The 19,755-nt window shown below is 40.0% G+C and overlaps 1 protein-coding gene across 1 annotated transcript in view; it reads left to right on the forward strand.

Moving 5' to 3' along the window:
* Nucleotides 1–19,755, forward strand: part of RPH3A (rabphilin 3A) — a 395,508-nt gene that overhangs the window by 313,943 nt on the left and 61,810 nt on the right. Inside the window, exons 11-12 of the mRNA XM_089677017.1 lie at nucleotides 7,632–7,859; nucleotides 13,661–13,740. Of these exons, the coding sequence (XP_089533143.1) occupies nucleotides 7,632–7,859; nucleotides 13,661–13,740 (308 nt within the window). The remainder of the gene's footprint in view (nucleotides 1–7,631; nucleotides 7,860–13,660; nucleotides 13,741–19,755) is intronic.

Consider the following 19,755-nt stretch of genomic DNA (forward strand, 5'->3'; position numbering starts at 1 on the left):
CTCATTACATGCAAAGCAAGATAGTTCAAGTCGTGATTTGCCATAATTGTGATGATTATGGCTTACAGCTCATGAAAACCCCAAATCCACAATCTCAGAAAATTAGAATATTGTGAAAAGCTGCAATATTCTCGGCTCAAAGTGTCCCACTCTAATCAGCTAATTAAGCCATAACACCTGCAAAGGGTTCCTGAGCCTTTAAATGGTCTCTCAGTCTGGTTCAGTAGGAATCACAATCATGGGAAAGACTGCTGACCCGACAGTTGTGCAGAAAACCATCAAGCCTCAAAAGGTAATTGCAAAAGAAGTTGGATGTTCCCAAAGTGCTGTATCAAAGCACATTAATAGAAAGTTATGTGGAAGGGAAAAGTGTGGAAGAAAAAGGTGCACAAGAAGCAGGGATGACCGCAGCCTGGAGAAGATTGTCAGGAAAAGGTCATTCAAAAGTGTTGGGGACTTTCATAGGGAGTGGACTGAGGCTGGAGTCAGTGCATCAAGAGCCACCACACACAGCCAGATCATGGACATGGGCTTCAAATGTCCTATTCCTCTTGTCAAGCCGCTCCTGAACAACAAACAACGTCAGAAGCGCCTTACCTGGGCTAAAGAAAAACAGACCTGGTCTGTTGCTCAGTGGTCCAAAGTCCTATTTTCTGATGAGAGCAACTTTTGCATCTCATTTGGAAACCAAGGACCCAGAGTATGGAGGAAGAATGGAGAGGCACACACTGCAAGATGCTTGAAGTCCAGTGTGAAGTTTCCACAGTCTGTGTTGATTTGGGGAGCCATGTCATCTGCTGGTGTTGGTCCACTGTGCTTCATTAAGTCCAGGGTCAACGCAGATGTCTACCAGGAGATTTTGGAGCACTTCATGCTCCCTTCCGCAGACGAGCTTTATGGGGATGATGACTTCATTTTCCAGCAGGACTTGGCACCTGCCCACACTCTCAAAAGCACCAAAACCGGGCTCAATGACCATGGGATTAGTGTGCTTGACTGGTCAGCAAACTTGCCTGACCTGAACCCCATAGAGAATCTATGGGGCATTGCCAAGAGAAAGATGAGAGACATGAGACTGAACAATGCAGAAGAGCTGAAGGCTGCTATTGAAGCATTCTGGTCTTCCATAACACCTCAGCAGTGCCACAGGCTGATAGCTTCCATGGCACACCGCATTGAGGCAGTAATTGCTGCAAAAGGGGCCCAAACCAAGTACTGAGTACATATGCATGCTTATACTTTTCAGAGGTCTGATATTGTTCTATGTACAATCCTTGTTTTATTGATTGCATGTAATATTCTAATTTTCTGAGATTGTGGATTTGGGGTTTTCATGAGCTGTAAGCCATAATCATCACAATTATGACATGTCATGGCTTGAACTATCTTGCTTTGCATGTAATGAGTCTATCTCATATATTACTTTCACCTTTTAGGTTGCATTACTGAAATAAATGAACTTTTGCACGATATTCAAATTTTTTGAGTTTCACATGTACATGGACACATTGAGTTAATAAAGCTGAGACAGCTGGATAAAAAAAAAAAGCAAAATGCCTCTAAAAGGTGCATATTTTTCTGCCCATGTACAAGGGTATTTTCACACCATGCTGCACATAAAAATGCACTACAACACGCTAAAAAGGCATGTGCATTTGCATGCATTTTTATGCATGTTGTGTTGGATTTTATGGGTGTTGCCTTGCATTTATATGCATTGGTATGCATTTTAAGCAGTTGTAAACCTCTTACATAAAATATGAACTAAGCATACCCCCCTATAGTGTGTACCTGTTTCAATCCAGACTACTAAGTGCCATTTCCCACCTTCTGCCTTCTGATAGCTGCCTGAATCACTTCTGATGAGTTTTCCTGACACCAAGAGAAAAATGGTGACAGGGAGGGCACAGCCTGTGATTGACAGCCTCAGCTTTGCTCCTGTGTGCTGTGTGAAGGGGTGATGTGTCCCCTCCCCTCCCTCCAATCGGCTCTGAGAAATCTTCACTCAGTGTAACTAAGCACATCGCCCCCTGCTTTTCAGAGCTGAGAGATCCTGTGTAACTGCAGCACTTTGGATGGTAGGGGAAATATGGTACAGATAAACAGGCACAACTTATACAGGAGAATTTGTTTCATCTCTGTGTATCACCTGAAGCCAGCCCCTTCACTTGGTTTATGTAAGGGTTTACAACAACTTTATTGTTCAACCATTGTGAGCGTTTTGCAGTCTTATCTTCTTTTACATCTTTCCCAAAAAAAAGTTTTTTTTTTACTTAAGTACTTCAGTTAGGTTACGTTGACATACATAGGATGTCTTAAAATGTGTACAGTTGCAAGAAAAAGTATGTGAACCCCTTGGGATTACGTGGAGTTTTGCATGAATTGAACATAAAATGTGCTCCGAATGTCATCTAAGTCACAACAATAGAAGAATACAGTCTGCTGAACATAATACTACACAAACATTAGATGTTGCCATGGTTTAAGTGCACATAACATGTAAACATTCACAGTGCAGGGAGGAAAAAGTATGTGAGGCCCTAGCTTAATGACTTCTCTCAGTGCTAATTGGAGCCAGGAGTGAGCCAACCTTGACTCCAATCAGTGTGATGATATTGGATGTGTTGCTGACAGCTGTCCTGCCCTTAAAAAACACACACCTGTTTTGGGTTTACTGGTTTCAAGAAGCACTGTCTGATGTGAACCATGCCTCGCAGAAAAGAGCTCTCAGAAGACCTACGATCAAGAATTGTTGACTTGCATGAAGCTGGAAAGGGTTACAAAAGTATCTCCAAAAGCCTTGATGTTCATGTGTCCACGGTAAGACAGACTGTCTACAAATGGAGAAAGTTTAGCACTGTTGCTACTCTCCCTAGGCGTGGTCGTCCTGTAAAAATGACTGCAAGAGCACAGCGCAGAATGCTGCATGAGGTAAAGAAGAATCCCAGAGTGTCAGCTAAAGACCTACAGAAATCTCTGGCACATGCTAACATTTTTGTTGACACATCTACAATAAGGAAAACATTAAACAAGAATGGAGTACATGGGAGGACACCACGGAGGAAGCCATTGCTGTCCAAAAAGAATATTGCAGCACGTTTGAAGTTTGCAAAAGAGCACCTGGATGTTCCACAGCACTACTGGCAAAATATACTGTGGACAGATGAAACCAAGATTGAGTTGTTTGGGAAGAACACACAACACTATGTGTGGAGAAAAAAAGGCACAGCACACCAACATCAAAACCTCATCCCCACTGTAAAACATGGTGGAGGGAGCATCATGGTTTGGGGCTGCTTTGCTGCCTCAGGGCCTGGACGGATTGTTGTCATTGATGGGAAAATGAATTCCAGAGTTTATCAAGACATTTTGCAGGAAAACGTACGACCATCTGTCCGCCGACTGAAGCTCCGCAGAGGATGGGTGATGCAACAGGACAATGACCCAAAGCATACAAGTAATTCAACAAAACAATGGCTGCAACAGCACAGAATACGCCTTCTGGAGTGGCCCAGTCAAAGTCCTGACCTCAACCCGATTGAAATGCTGTGGCATGACCTTAAGAGAGCGATTCACACCAGACATCCCAAGAATATTGCTACACTGAAACAGTTTTGTGAAGAGGAGTGGTCTAAAATTACTCCAGATCGTTGTGCAGGTCTGATCTGCAACTACAGGAAATGTTTGGTTGAGGTTATTGCTGCCAAAGGAGGGTCAACCAGTTATTAAGTCCAAAGGTTCACATACTTTTTCCTCCCTGCACTGTGAATGTTTACATGTTATGTGCAATTAAACCATGGCAACATCTAATGTTTGTGTAGTATTATGTTCAGCAGACTGTGTTCTTCCATTGTTGTGACTTAGATGACGTTCAGAGCACATTTTATGCCCAATTCATGCAAAACTCCACGCAATCCCAAGGGGTTCACATACTTTTTCTTGCAACTGTACATGTTGCACTGCACTGCACATGTGCACAATGTTGTGGTGTGAATGAGGCATATAGAAAGCCATTGCGTTCTATGTTCCCTTGCACTGATTTGTGTTTATCCATTGCATTCAAGACTGCATATACAGATACTCCCAGGGTTAGGCCTGGTTCACACTTGTGTGGTTTCTGATTCAACTTGAGTCGCACAGAATCACATGGCAATGGAAGTCACATTGTTTTCAATGATGCCCATTCACATCAATACGACTCAGTATGGATCAATTTTGGAAAAGTTTCCTGTACTATGTTGGTGTGATTCTAGTGTGTTTTAGGCCCCATAGAATATGCAAACCTTATTGAAGTTTCATCAAAGTTGCTTCCATAACTGCATTGATAGTTAGGTCAAAATTGTATAGCCATAGTGTGTACCTAGCCTTAGATAAGACCTGACATATGAGATTTTAACTTACATATTATTAGTTTTGTCCCACTCATGCATTTCATTGACGGGATCTGAAAACTGATTTTAGTGACCTCTATTTATATTTTTTGCAGATTTATATAGTGCTGACATAATGAGCATCTCTTTGCAAGGTATATAGACACATTTATCTTAGTCTCTGCCCCAGGAGGAGATTACAGTGTACCGTTCTGATTCGCTATCATTGCCGCTAAGTGAGATAACACGTATTTACTCTAGGGCTAGATCAGCTAGAATCATTTTACCTTTCAGCATTCTCTTGGTAGGAAACTCATACAAGCTTGGGGAGCCTGAGAACATAAACAGTGAGAAAAGTGACAGCGTATTTGTTTATGCAACAAGCTCCTTTGGCAGAACACAGTGATCCATGGAATTGCATGGAACATCATACAAAACTGTGCTGTGTCTTCTGTAGTACTGTACTACTAGGTGTGACAACAAAAACTGAAAATTATTAAAAAAAAAAAACCCTGTTGCTGTAATGGCTTAAAAAATGTTAGCTGGATTTCAGCTTTAATGTATTACTCAAAACCATTTTAATCTGCCTGCTCATCTAACACTACCCTCTCCACAGACTGACCGTGCTGACAGGCACCCTAGTACAAGAAGTGTTACTGGTCAGCTCATCAGGTGAAAAGAAATTAAACAAGCCTGAAAAAAGGAAAACTAATGCAGTCACCACATTGTGGTGCGATTTTCAGTCCATTCATTTAAAAGGTCTAAAATTCCACTGGATCACACCAAACGTAGTGCATGCATTACTTTTAGAAATGTACTGCAACAGAATTACATGTTACTGTGGTAGCATATGATCCGATGCAGGCAAACGCAGTGCGTTTGAAATCTGTGTTTGGGGTGTCCTTAGGAATGCATTGACACCCACAGCAGATAGCACACACAGTGTGTTTTGATTGCAGTGTGGGAAACGTGAATGGTACATGGACCGTGTTCTGGTGTGAATGGGCCCTTTAAGTGATACTAAAGTAAAAATGTTTTTTTTTGTTTAAAATAAAAAAAGATGTTCTAGCTACCTGCTTTGTGCAAGGATACTGCACCGAGAGGTCCCATACCTCTTCTTGGTTTTAATCAATTTTTTAATATGTATTTGTTTTAACTTTGCAAACATAATTGATATCATCCTTATTTATGGCAGGGTACATCCATGACAAGCAGTTTGCACAACATACCTGGCTTTCTAATTAGAAAGTCTACCACTGCCTTCATGATTGTTAATAGCCCATATAAACCGACTAATTAAAGCATTCCCTTGTCTTTTAGCAGAGTGGGAGGAGGTGTGTTTCTTCTCTTAGGTCCCTTTCACACGAGTGGACCATTTGGGTCTGAATGTCAGTTTTTCAGGCAGACTCGATCAGACCCTTCATTCTCCTCTATGGAGCGGCGGGTGTAAATGGACATGTGTCTGTTTACACCCGCTAACATCCAGTCTGATCCAATCCACTAAAAACAGATGGATAGGGATCCGTTTTCTATCCATTTAGCAGATCGGATGGCAGTTGGGCATAAACAGACACGTGGTCTGTTACATCTGACTGCCGATAGAGGAGAGCAGGCTGTGTCTGCATAAGCGTAGCGGACACAGACCAGACATCCGCCTGCTCAGTGGAGATCAGCGGACAGATCTCCCACTGACCAAGCGGACTCTCAGCGGAGCCCACCCCATGTAGAAGGGGCCTGAGGTTCGGTTCACACTACTGCGACCTGAAACTCACACAACTCATGGTGCAACTTTGCAAGGCAACTCCCTGGCAACTTGAGTATGACTTTGATGCAACTTGTTGCGCAACTTTCATGCCATGTGACTTTTCCTGGGTAATCTTTCTGCAATGTTTGATCCAAATCGCATCAATATAGATGTGGATCCGACTTGCAGGCAGCTTCCATTAAAGTCAACAGGCACAAGTCGGATAGAAGTCTTAAAGTAGTACAGGAACCTTTTCTAAAGTCAGTCAATGAGAGCTATCTTAATTAGAACTACTGAAGTTGCTCTAAGACATGGGATTTCACATGTCATGCGACTTGGGGGTCTCACCAGTCAGATCCCAAGTCGGGGCAATGTGAAATGAGATTTATCTTTTTGCTGAACAGCTTCACCACCTGTTGACTGCAAGTGGTACACTTTCAACCATTTGTTTACACTGTTTCCATATAAATATATAAGACGACATACCTAAATAAATAGTAATTGTACAGTTCCTTTAAATCCCAACTATAACTACACATTTCATTGCAACATCAGGTAGCAACACAACTTTGAGTCCTCATGCACATTGGACGTTTTTACAGCTGCTGATTTTAGCTTTTGACGTTTTTTTTTCTACAGCCAGTAAACCCCCCAGCATTTTATCCTATGTGTCCATGCACACATAGACTGTAATCAATGTTTTGTGGCAAGTATGTTTTTGGCTGGAAAAAAAACCCAAGACTAGTGTGGTTCTAGAGGAGTTTGTTAGCTGTAAAAACGCTCTAATGCTGAAAAAACGTGGCAAAGCGCAGTAAAATGCCGCAAACTGGCGGTTTTTAACTTTTTTGTCCCAAAAACTTTGGTGAAAAAATGCTAAAAACCGCAAACACTAATTCAAAAACCCTAAAAAAAAGCTGAAAAGCTCACGTTTTTAACGTGACTTTACACAGCTAACGTTACCAGCATTATCAAAACGCCCCGTGTGCATGGAGCCTGAAAGTGGCACTTATAAAAAAAAATGTATATTTTACAGAGTATAGAAAATGTTTATGTGTGATTGATTGTTTCACAGAGGAAATGTAGACAAATGGAGCAAAATAAATCTGTATAAACCTGTATACAGCCGTGTGTAAAGTTTTGTTAATGCAAACAGCAAAATCTGGATATTTTTAGTTGAAAAAAAAAAAAATCAGGTGTGTTCATTAAAACATTGTAGCAATGTCAAAAAGCAGTGTATATTAATTGATAGTAACCAATCAGGAATCACTATACTGTGGTCCGATCAGAGAATGATGATATTCTATTGATTGCTATGGGTAAATACACTTTGTACATTGCTATTAATGAGTCTGCTTCAAAGGGCACCCTAAATGTCTGTAGTGGTATAATGAAACCTGATAAGTGGTATATATTATTTGAAAAAATGGGAAGATTAGTGTTTCAAGCAACAATCCTTGTAAGGTTCTTGAAAAGCATCTGTCATTTATTATTCAGAAGGAACTAAATGTTCTCCACAGGTGGTCCTCCTGTTTCCCAGTCCGAACAAGCGTACCCAGCTGCAGCACCCAGGGAGGAGAAGCCCAGTGGATTCACAGCACAAGGTGTCAGAGAAGACCGACCTCTTCGCCAGACTCTATCCTACACTGCTGCTGTGCCTTCGACCACTACAGCAGCTCCCTCACGGCAATCCCAACCACAAGAAGATGAAGAGGAGGAAGCTAACAGCTATGACTCAGATGAAGCAAGTGAGTGGGTGGAAAAGTAGATGATTTCATGGCAAGGCATGTTATTTTCCCACCTGACAAAACCTAATGTACAGCATCCATTGTTTAGAATACTGATTGCCAATGTAATATGGGACCTTACACATGGCTTTAGACTGCTAGACTAGCTTTAATAAGTTGCAAAATCTTTCTCTGTGGATTGTTCCATGTATTTAATTCTGAAGATGTCATGAAAACTCTATTTGTACATAGAACATATTGTACATACAAATGTATTTAGTGAGACAAAGAGTGAATTGCAGCAAAGATTTCACCTTTTTATTTCAGGTACTTCTATAGCTCCTTCAGTTTACGCAACTCTTTACACATATACTGTATATTGTACATTCACATCAGTCTCTAACCCTCAAGGGGCGTACAATCTAAGCCCCCTAACTTACATTCATACATACACATTCTAGGGCCAATTTAGACAGGATTCAATTAACCTACCAGCATGTCTTTTTGAGGAAAACCACGCAGGCACAGGGAGAACATGCAAACTCCAGGCAGGTGGTGCCGTGGCTGGGATTCGAACCAACAACCCTAGTACTGCCAGGCAGAAGTGCTAACCATTTAGCTACCGTGCTGACCTATTACAATCTGTATTCAATTGACTAAAATATGATTGGTTGATATGGGTTTCTGCCAGGGGCGGACTGGCAACTCATGGGGCCCCCAGGCAATAGGGGATCATGGGGCCCCTGTGTCTTTTCCCAAACTCAAAAAAGTCAATGAAAAAGGTACCAGGGGCATCTCATGGGGCCCCCTACTGACCTCAGGCCCTTGGGTAGTGCCAGAGTTTCCAAATGGTCAGTCCGCCCCTGGTTTCTGCATCATCATTGTTGCTTGTATGTTCTTACTAAATGCAGTAAGTCATCTTTTGTCATCTTCTAGGCCAAGGGTCTCCAAACTGTGGCCCGAGGGCCGGATGTGACCCTTTGCTACCCTTTATCCAGCCCTTGGGGCACTATTCCTCCAACTGAGGCCAACAATGGGGCAGTACTTCTTCCCATGAAACCAATGATGTTGTACTAATCTTCCCTCTAATGCCAATGGTGGGGCACTACTCCTCCTACTGACCAACAACCCTGAGGCCATGTTTATTTTCACTGATGCTGGAGTCAGGACATTTGTTATCCTCACTGGCCCTAATCTGGCCCTCCTAAAGTCTGAAGGACAGTATACTGGCCCTTTGTTTGAAAAGTTTGGAGACCTCTGTTCTAGGCTAATGATTTACAATTTACAAAATGAAAATAGTTGGCATTTTATTTTAAATATAGATAGGAGACAGAAAAAGTACAGGGGATTAGAGAAGAAGGCGGAAGTTGGGTAGGCTTTATATGTTCACTAGCGTAGTGTTGATGCTATATAGTGCCAAGCAGGTGATAATCGAGTGCTTCTATGTATATTTAATGATATGTGACACCGTATTTCAACACTGAAGCCTGTATTGCAAGCAGCTAAAAGTACTTCAAACGGTGGCTTGCAAAGATTTCCAGTGACTGGTTTGTATATAGTATATAGCAACTATACATAAGAGGCTTTGAGGATTATTTCAGGTCATGTTACAGCATAGACTAGGGTGTTTCTTTTAAGCAATGTCTCCAGAACAAACAGCAAATATACAGTATGTTCTAGGTACTGAAACAATCTACTAGAAATCTGGGTTTTAATGTTTAGAGTTCTAGTTGGTTTATAGTATGGTGACAATTGAGCTTAGTACACATGTACATAAATTGCATATACCATTAAAAAAGCATGCACTGTAGCACATTTCCATGTGCCAGGTTGAATTCATAAAGTAAACCTGTACCCAGACTATCCACACAAAGATATTTGCATATTCTGAATAAGCAATAATGAACTTTAAATCAAGCCCTCATTCACCTCTGTGGCTACAGGCATTGTGGAAAAAATAATCTTCATAGTTCAAAAAAGAAGCATAGAAATCTTAGCTGTTTTCCTATTACCTTCTAATAGGAAGTCTTCTAAATCAAACACAAGCAGGGTGTTTCTAAGCTGTTTGAAATTGACGAAAACCAAACTTTAGAGTCTTTGTTGTGATTTTTAAGGGTCCTTGAGAGTGAATTACTACACAGTACGAGCAGGTGAAGAAGTCAGTTCTTTTACTGTTTGTTCAAAATATGAGAATATTTTAATGCCCACAGTCTGGGAAGAAGTGCAATTTAAAAAGACTGTGCCCACAGGCTTTAAATGTGACACACAATATGCCTTCTACCTTCCCACGCACCGAACATTACTTGGTGCTAGGAATGGAAAACCTTCATAGAGTTGAAAGGTTTGATACCCACCCAAGTGCTAAAAGAAACCCTTTTTTGGCGAGGAAGCCAAGAAAAATCCAGATGGCAGTAAATAGTAAGGAACGGTAAAGGGGATGTAGACGATTACTCAATGGCTGATGCACCTCCTTTAGTGCACTGTAGCTGTCAATGGTGTGGGTGTTAAAAAAACAGTATGGCTCCCACTGACGCAGTCACAATAATTTAAGGTATGGCAGTAATGTCATAAACACTAAGAGAAAATTGTCAATAGGTCATCCCTAAAGACCAAAAGAACTCAGTTTTTTTTTTTTTTTTTAATGGAAAGGGAACAACTTTCCTTTTTAAGGCTATAAGCGCTGTTTTATTCCCAGTGCACAAAGGATTATCTAAGAAAAGGCTACACAGCCGTAATTGCATGCTTTTTGTCTGATTTGGCCTTGATTGAAACTAGTAAACAAGTCATCTGATAAGGGATGAGTTGCTGATTATGAGTAGGTAAATATGTGTATATTTGTTTGTATGCATATGTCTGTAAATTTTGAGACACTGGAGTTGACTTTCTAAAGGCACATAGACTTTGCAAGGAAATTTGTGAAGATGGTGAAGTTTCAGTTTCACTTTGCAAACATTGTCCAATCATGTGCAATTAAAAAAAAAATAATAAAAAAAAATAATTTTTGCTTGCACATGATTGAATGACAAAAGTCATCAGAGCCTCACACAATTCCCTAAGCTCTGAGGCCAATTCTCTTTCAAATTACAATTTCCCTTGCATAGTCCTTTATTAAATCAAAACCCCATTGAGTTCTGTAAATAACAAGCTTTACAGAAAAGGTAGAGCCTTGAAAATGGGAAAAAGAGTCTAAAGCGCCACCTGGGGGCTGAAAAAGGGAATTAAAAAAATATTATACATATAATTTTTTTTGAGTTCTGACCATAATAAATATAGGTTGGAATTATGTATAAAACTATTCCCCTAAAGCCAGGGTCCTCAACTGAGCCAGTGAAAATAAGCTGTTTCTAACATTTTAAACATTGTAAAAAATAAAATTCTAATTATAAGCTCAGAATATGTCCAGAAAGAAATGTTCAAGCTAAGATATCTTTATGATAGGCAAACATGCAAGTTTGCGCTAATGATGTAGAGAACAGAAATACTGTAGGCACGGGCTTGTCTAAGCAGCAATTAGCTAAAAAAATCTATCCTGGCTGACTTATTCTTCCCTCAAGTAGGCTAGGCCAGGGCACTTTGACCAGGAAAATGGAAAGTCTGTGTATATGGTCAATGCCCAATCAGAGAATAACCATATGGGCAGGGAAGATATGCTATGTATGAAAGTATCTTGTTCAGGCATGGGCCAGATTGCTGCATAAGGTAGGTGTGTGTGTATGTATGTATATATATATATATATATAAGTATTCAGACCCCTTAACTTTTTCCAATTTTGATGTTGCAGCCCGATACTACAGTTGTTTAAATCCATTTAGTGAAAATAGAATTTGAGAAATGTTTGGAAATGTATGAATAAGGAAAAACTGAAATATTACTTTGCCATAAGTATTCAGACCCTTTAGATCAACACCTGAAATTTAGCTCAGGTGCCTCCCATTTCTTTTGATCATTGCTGAGATGTTTCTACACCTTGATTAGAGTCCACCTGTGGTAAATTAAATTGATTGGACATGATTTGGAAAAGCACACACCTCTCTGTAAAAGGCCTCTCAGCTGACAATGCTTACTGTATCAGAGCAAAAGCCATGAGGTCAAAGGAACTGCCTGTAGAGCTCAGAGACAGATACAGTATATTGCAAAGCACAGATCTGGGGAAGGCTACAAAAAATTCTGCTGTGCTGGAGGTTCCCAGTAGCACTGTAGCCTCTATAATTCCCAAATGGAAGACATTTGGCATAATCGGGACTCTTCCAATAGCTGGTCACCTGGAAAAACTTAGCAAATGGGGGAGAAAGGCCTTTGTAAGAGAGGTGACCAAGAACTCCATGGTCACTCTGACTGAGCTCCAGAGAACTTGTGTGAAGGTGGGACAAATTCCAGAAGGAAAGGACAACCAACACTGCAGACCTTCACTGATCTAGGCTTTATGGAAGAGTGCCTAGAAGTAAGCCTCTCCTCAGTGCAAAACACATGAAAGCCGGCTTTGAATTTGCAAAAAGCACATGAAGGACTCTGACTGTGAGGAACAAGATTCTCTGGTCTGATGAAACCAAGATTGAACAGTTTGGCCTCAATTCTCAACGTTATGTCTAGAGGAAACCATTCACCGCTCAACACCTGGCCAATACCATCCCAACAGTGAAGCATGGTGGTGGCAGCATCTTTCTTTTGGTGGTTTTCAGCAGATGGGACAGAGAGACTGGTCACAGGTGGAATGGGGCAAAGTATAGAGATATCCTCAATGAAAACCTGTTCCACAGCACTCAGGACCTCACACTGGGCCAAAGTTTCTCCTTCAAACATGACAATGATTCTAAGCACACAGCCAAGACAACACAGGAGTGGCTTAGGGACAACTCTGTGAATGTCCTAGAGTGGCCCAGCCAGAGCCCTGACCTGAAAATCTCTGGAGAGACTTGAAAATGGCTATCCATCGACGGTCCCCATACAACCTGACTGAGCTTGAGATGATTTGCAAAGAAGAATGACAGAAAGTCCCTCAATCCATGTGTGCAAAGCTTGATGTGTCATACCCAAAAAGACTTGAGGCTGCAATTGCTGCCAAAGGTGCTTCAACAAAGTACTGAGAAAAGGATCTGAATACTTAAGTACATATGGCATTTCAGTTTTATCTTTTTAATTCACAGATATTTCTAAAATTCTGTTTTCACTTTGTCATTATTGGGTACTACGTGTAGATTAATGAGAAAAAAAATGAATTTAAACAACTGAAGTATCAGACTGCACCATAACAAAATTGAAAAAGGAATACTTTATGAATGCACCATATCTATATTATTAATATACAGGATTTATATAGCGCCAACAGTATATCTATCTATCTACAGTCTATATTATATTCACCAGTTAGATTTCAATCTACAGGTTACTAGTGTGCATGTGACTATGTATGTACTTATAAAGCATGTGAATATGTATGTACTTATGAAGGTAGCCATCACCAGGTGTGTAGAGGGAACAGACAATATTTTTGTAGAGCCACTTTAAAAGAGTAATGCCTCATTGATTTTGTTTCACTTCCTAAGCAAAGTTACAATGTGCTGTGAATGACAAATGGTTTGTTAATAGCCCATGAAGAATTTGGCATATTTTCCGATGGCAAGAGAATTCCATTGTTGATTAACAGTCATTCATAGTACTACAACAAACAAAGGAAAAGTAAATCTCTGCTCAGTCCTCCATTCATAATCATATCAGGGCAGTCAGATGCATTGACTAACTTATTGTAGGGTCTACATATATCTTTTAATTCATGAGTGATTTTAGTAGCCTAATATATTTTTTTAAATTCTTTTTTGCACAGCCACTCTGGGTGCTATGGAATTTAGCCTGTTGTATGACCAAGCCAATAGCACTTTGCAGTGCACCATTATCAAAGCCAAGGTAAGTGTCAATGAAAAAATAAAAACAGCATATCTGAAAATATACAGATCCCTTTCCTCATTATATCTGTCCATGTCCCCAGTGTAGCCACTTTATTAGGTACACCTTGCTAGTACCGAGTTCGACCCCCTTTTTCCTTCAGAATTGCCTTAATACTTCATGGTATAAATTCAGATTTTGGTCTATATTGACATGATAGCATTATGCAGTTGCAGCAGATTTGTTGACTGCACATCTTTGATGTGAATCTCCCGTTCCACCACATCCCAAATATGCTCTTTTGGATTGAGATCTGGAGATTGTGAAGGCCACTGGAGTACAGTGAACTCATTGTCATGTTCAAAAAACCAGTTTGAGATGATTTGCGCTTTGTTACATGGGGCATTATCCTGCTAGAAGTAGCCATCAGATGGATACACTGTAGTCATAAAGGGATGGACATGGTCAGCTACAATACTCAGGTATTAGCCCAAAGTGTGCCAAGGAAATATCCCCCACACCATTACACTACCACCACCAGCCTGAATCATTGATACAAGGCAGGATGGATCCATGCTTTCATGGTTTTTTATGGCAAATTCTGACCCTACCATCTGAATGTCATAGCTGAAATTAAAACTCATCAGACCAGGCAACATTTTTGCAATCTTCAATTGTCCAATTTTGATGAGCCTGTGCAAATTGTAGCCTTTGTTTCCTGTTCTTAGCTGGCAGGAGTGGCACCTGGTGTGGTCTTAGCTTTTGTAGCCCATCTGCTTCAAGGTTCGACGTGTTGGGTGTTCAGAGATGGTATTCTGCATACCTTGTTTTTAACGAGTGGTTATTTGAGTTACAGTTGCCTTTCTATCATCTCAAACAAGACTGTCCATTCTCCTCTGAACACTGACATCAACAAGGCATTTTGTCCACACAACTGCCTCTTGGTGGATATTTTCTCTTTTTCTAATTATTCTCTGTAAACCCTAGAGATGGTTGTGCATGAAAATACCAGTAGATCAGCAGTTTTTGAAATACTCAGACCAGCCCGTCTGACACCAACAACCATGCCACATTCAAAGTCACTTAACCACTTCCCGTCCAGCCCATGTCTATAAACTGCAGGACGGGAGCACTGCAGAAGCGGGTTGACATTTCTAAATGATCACAGCTTGTCACATAGTGCAAGGCTATTCAAAACAGCCTTGTACCATGTGACAAGCTGTGACCAATCACAGCTCTCACAGTATTTCTCAATGGCTGCAAAAATGCAACCAGAGAGAAAGAAAAATGATTGCTTTTACAAGATTGATTTTACAAGATTACAAGTTTGCTTCATCATCCCCCACAAGTAGTACAGTGTCACTATGGTGACACTGTACTGCTAAGGTGATAGTATGTAAAAAAAAAACCATAAATAATAATATAACAAATAAAATAAAAATGTAAAAAAAAATGTTTGAAAATTATAATTTTTGGTTATAAACTAATTTGGGTTATTTTTTTTTACTAAAAAGATAGCTGAATACATTTTGGCCAAGATTTACTATAACGATTATTTGCAAAACTTTATAATAACACTTTTTTTCAAAATTTTTGGACTTTTTCATTTATACAGCAAACAAAATAAAAATCCCAGTGGTGAATAAATACCATCAAAATAAAGTTTTACCTGTCTCAAAAGAAATGCTAAAAAATTCATATGGGTACAGTGTTGCATGACCGTGCAATTGTCATTTAAAGTGTGATAGCACTGAAAGCTGAAAATTGGTCTAGGCAGGAACAGGGTGAAAGTGTCCAGACTTGAAGTGGTTAAATCTCCTTTGTTCCCCATTCTGATGCTTGGTTTGAACTTGAGCAAGTCCTCTTCACCACGTCTAGATGCATTGAGATGCTGTCATGTGATTGGCTGATTAGCAATTTGTGTTACCAAGTAATTGAGCAGGTGTACCTAATAAAGTGGCTGGTGAGCATATGTTCATTGCTAAAGAACATAATTTTTGGTATCGAAAATGCAGAGGCCTCAAGTTGTTATGGGTAAAGTTCTCCTTTAAAGACCCAGTGGGTGTACCATTCACATACAGCTCTTTTTAATGCAAAAATGCTGTTGACCAAGAAGTCCTTACTCCTCTTGAATAGATTTATTTGTGATATGTAGTATAATAAATCACAAAGACTTTAAAAACCTCTCTGAAAGTGTTAAATTTTAAATACACTATATATGATCATCAGGTTTTATTTCTGGTATGTGTTGATGGTTTTTTTTCTTTTGGTATAGCGGAGGTCTTCATTAACAAGGGTGCGCAATTTACACAACACGATGTGGGTGTTGTGATCACCTGCTATTGACAACAAGTGATCTTGTTATCTGAGACAGGAATAACTGCAAGTGTCACAGAGCTTTTTTTGTGTCAGTATTTTCTTTTTCTCTCAATTTTCTTCTAGCATTCATCTAACCTAAACATCTGGGCAGTAACACTTGCTTATTGGCTTGATGCAGATTTCCCAAAAAAGAGAAATTAGAAATACAAGTGGGTTATTTGATTATCACGGAAAATAAAGGTCTTGAAAATAAATGCAATTTTTACCCAGTTTATTTCCATTCTTTATTTTTTTCTGTTGTGTGTGAATACAGGGGCAACTTATATGACTGTTAGGGGTGTGGTCAAGTTTGGTCTTCTATTCCTTTCTGCCCATGCATTTATAACTAAGACCACAGAGCCATTCACACCCAAGCAGTGCAGAAAGATGTTATCTGTTTATTAGCAATTCCTGTCTTGAAATAAAGTGGTCCTTTTACCCCTATGAGCTAGTTAAGGCATACATCAGACCATAATGGCCAGCAATACACTAGAGAGAATTGTGATTTGGAAACTTATATCTGTGAAAAGTCTTCTAAATGAAACATTGTCCATAAAGCATTCTTCTATATTTATTAAACTCTTGAAAACATGTCAAACTTCAACACCATATGTGTCCACCACCGGAGTTTAAAGTGGTAAACCCTTACATATACCCAGTGAAGTGACTGGCCTCAGGTGATACACAGAAATGAAACAGGACCCCTTCATCAGATGTGGTCACATGCCTGATAAAGGCATGCAAGGTTCCAAAATGTTGCTTTTGTTAATGATGTGATTGCTGAATAAAGCTTTGGACCCACTCTGGAGATCTGTGGTGTGCTGGTGATATTCTCTTGCTCTCTCTCCTCATTGGCTCACACAGCAGTGGAGAGAGAGTTGGGGGCGGGACCAAGCTGTGCTCTGTGTGTGAATGGACAATGTCCATTCACAGGAGCATGGCTCAAGAGCACAGCTGCTCAAGTGCCCCCATAGCAAGAGGCTTGCTATTGGGTGCACTTGGCTGGGGGTGGGGGACCCAAAAGGAAGAGAATCAATCAGGGCTGCTCTGTGCAAAACCATTACACAGAATAGGTTTTTTTTAAAATTATTTTTACAACCTTTAACCACTTGAGCTCCTGCGGATTTACCCCCCTTAATGACCAGGCCTCTTTTTGCTACTCGGCGCTGCACTAATTCATCTGATAATTGCGTGGTCATGCAATGCTGCTTCCAAACAAAATTTAAATTTTTTTCACACAAATAGAGCTTTCTTTTGGTGGTATTTGATCACCTGTGCACTTTTTATTTTTCACGCTATAAACAAAAAAAACACCAAACATTTTGAAGAAAAACAATATTTTTTACTTTCAGCTATAAAAAATATATAGTAAACTCAAAGTTGGTTATAAATTTAGGCCAAAATGTATTCTGCTACATGTTTTTGGTAAAAAAAAAAATCCCAATAAGTGTATATTGATTGCTTTGTGTGAAAGTTATAGCGTCTACAAACTATGGTATAGATACTGTAATTTATGCCATTTTTTTGCTATATAGCGCTGCGCTAGTTTAATGGACAATTGCGCGGTCATGCAATACGGTACATAAACTAAATTTAAATCCTTTTTTTTCCCACAAATTAAGCTTTCTTTCGGTGGTATTTGATCGCCTGTGTATTTTATTTTTTGCGCTATAAAAAAAAAGGATGACAATTTTGAGGAAAAAAAACAATATTTTGGACTTTTTTCTATAAAACATGTCCAGTAAAAAAAAATTTAAAATCAAATTTAGTCATAAATTTCTGCCAAAATGCATTCTGCGACATGTCTTTGCTACAAAAAACCCCAATACGTGTAAATTAATTGGTTTATGTGAAAGTTATAGTGTTTTCAAATGGCAGGAAAGATACTGGGATTTTTAATTTTTTTTTTATACTAATAATGGCGGAGATCAGCGACTTATGGCGGGACTGCGGCGGACATTCTGATACTGGGGGGGAACTGACTTGGGGTCACTGACATCCCCAATGACACCAATACAGTGATCAGTGCAAAAAAAAACACTGACACTGTACTAATGGCACTGGGGAGGAAGGGGTTAACTTTATTATTCAGGGAAAGGGTTAACTGTGTGAGGGGGAGTGTTTTACTAGGGGGCGGGGGTGTGTACTGCAGGGAACACCACTGATCGGGACAGATAAACTCTTCTGTCCCGATCAGCGTGTCAGAAGCTGTCAGGGAACTGACAGAAAGCACAGCTACTGCAGCTGTGCTCTCTGTCACTGATTGCCGCTAATCGCCGGGACATAGCCAGTAACGACCGGCTGTGACCCGGCGACTGACATCCGCGGCCGTGATCGGTGGGACAGGCAGGGCGGCGGCGTGCCTCGCGTGCGCCCCCTACCTGTTTTAAAAACACATGTTTTAAAACGTGGTTTTGCCCAGCCGTGCCACCCTGCCGCCGTATTTCTACAGTGGCTGGGCGGTATATAGTTAAGCATGCACAAAGCAAGTAAAGGGTTAAGCAACAATATTACATTTTTAAAAATTATGCTCTGGGAATATAATAAACATAAAGTATATGTTATCCCAATTTGGTGGCAAATGTGGAAATACACTTTTAACTGTGCATGTGGCTGGTGAAAGTCCCTAACAAAAAGGTAACGAGCTGTTTCATCCTCAAAAATTAAAAGTAGAAGCACTAAACTCATGCAAGTGCACCTCCCAGCAGCTCAGCTCACTCTGCTCTCATCTTCAAGCAGTAATTTCACTAACATCCAGCCTTTTAATTTCTCATGTAAACACAGATCACTTGTAAATTTTGCAGATGAATCACTTAACCAGTGCTTGCAGCTACAGAGGTCAGTGATGGGTTGTTTTAAAGTAGCACTAAAGGCAAAAACTGTTTTTTTTTTTTTTTTTTTTTTAATTTTTATAGAGTAAGAGATAGAGTAACCCCCGTCCGATTTTTTTTTTTTTTTTTTTCCGCCATCTGTGTCCCATCGCATCTGTGTCCTGTAGTCAAACAGGAAGTGAGAGGAAATCCCTGCAGATTAAGGGAAATACTAGGAGACCCCCAGGGCTACTAGTATCCCCAATTGAACATTTCCCCTCTATTACTTTTCTAGGGACAGCACAAAATGTGTTATTTTACTGTCACTTTCAGTGATAATGGGAAACAGAACAAATAGAGAGGATGAATCTCCCTAACAGGGACACAGACCGGAAATAAAAACCTGACCGGTGTACTAATCCCTCTGCAGTCTATCCAGAACTAACAAAATAAGTTTTGCCTTCTAGTTATACTTTACATTTTATTTACTTCTTAAGAATATATAAATACTTAAATGTCTATAGCTTTGTGAGAGGTTTACTAAAGGCAGACTTTTGTTCACGATAGTGTTTAGTACTTGTAGTGTATGTATAGGCATGTTTTGTAGTTTTGGATAGAATAGGGAAAGGTTACATCAGTCATTACTGTCATTTTTTATTGGGAGAATAAAAGTAGGCTCTGGCCAAATATGATGTGATAATAACTGGATAGTAACATTTATAGGTAAAGCTGATCCAGGGAATATCCGATTGACTCTCAGGGGATCAGGAAGGATTTTTTTTCCCCTGCAGGAGCAAATTGGATGCTACTTTGCTGGGTTTTTTTCCCTTCCTCTGGATCAACTGTGAGTATAGGATTATAACTTTAA

The sequence above is a fragment of the Staurois parvus genome, unplaced genomic scaffold (genome assembly GCF_062004578.1).
Source record: "Staurois parvus isolate SC_StPar_1 unplaced genomic scaffold, SC_StPar_1.0 ptg000014l, whole genome shotgun sequence".
Classification (NCBI taxonomy): domain Eukaryota; kingdom Metazoa; phylum Chordata; class Amphibia; order Anura; family Ranidae; genus Staurois; species Staurois parvus.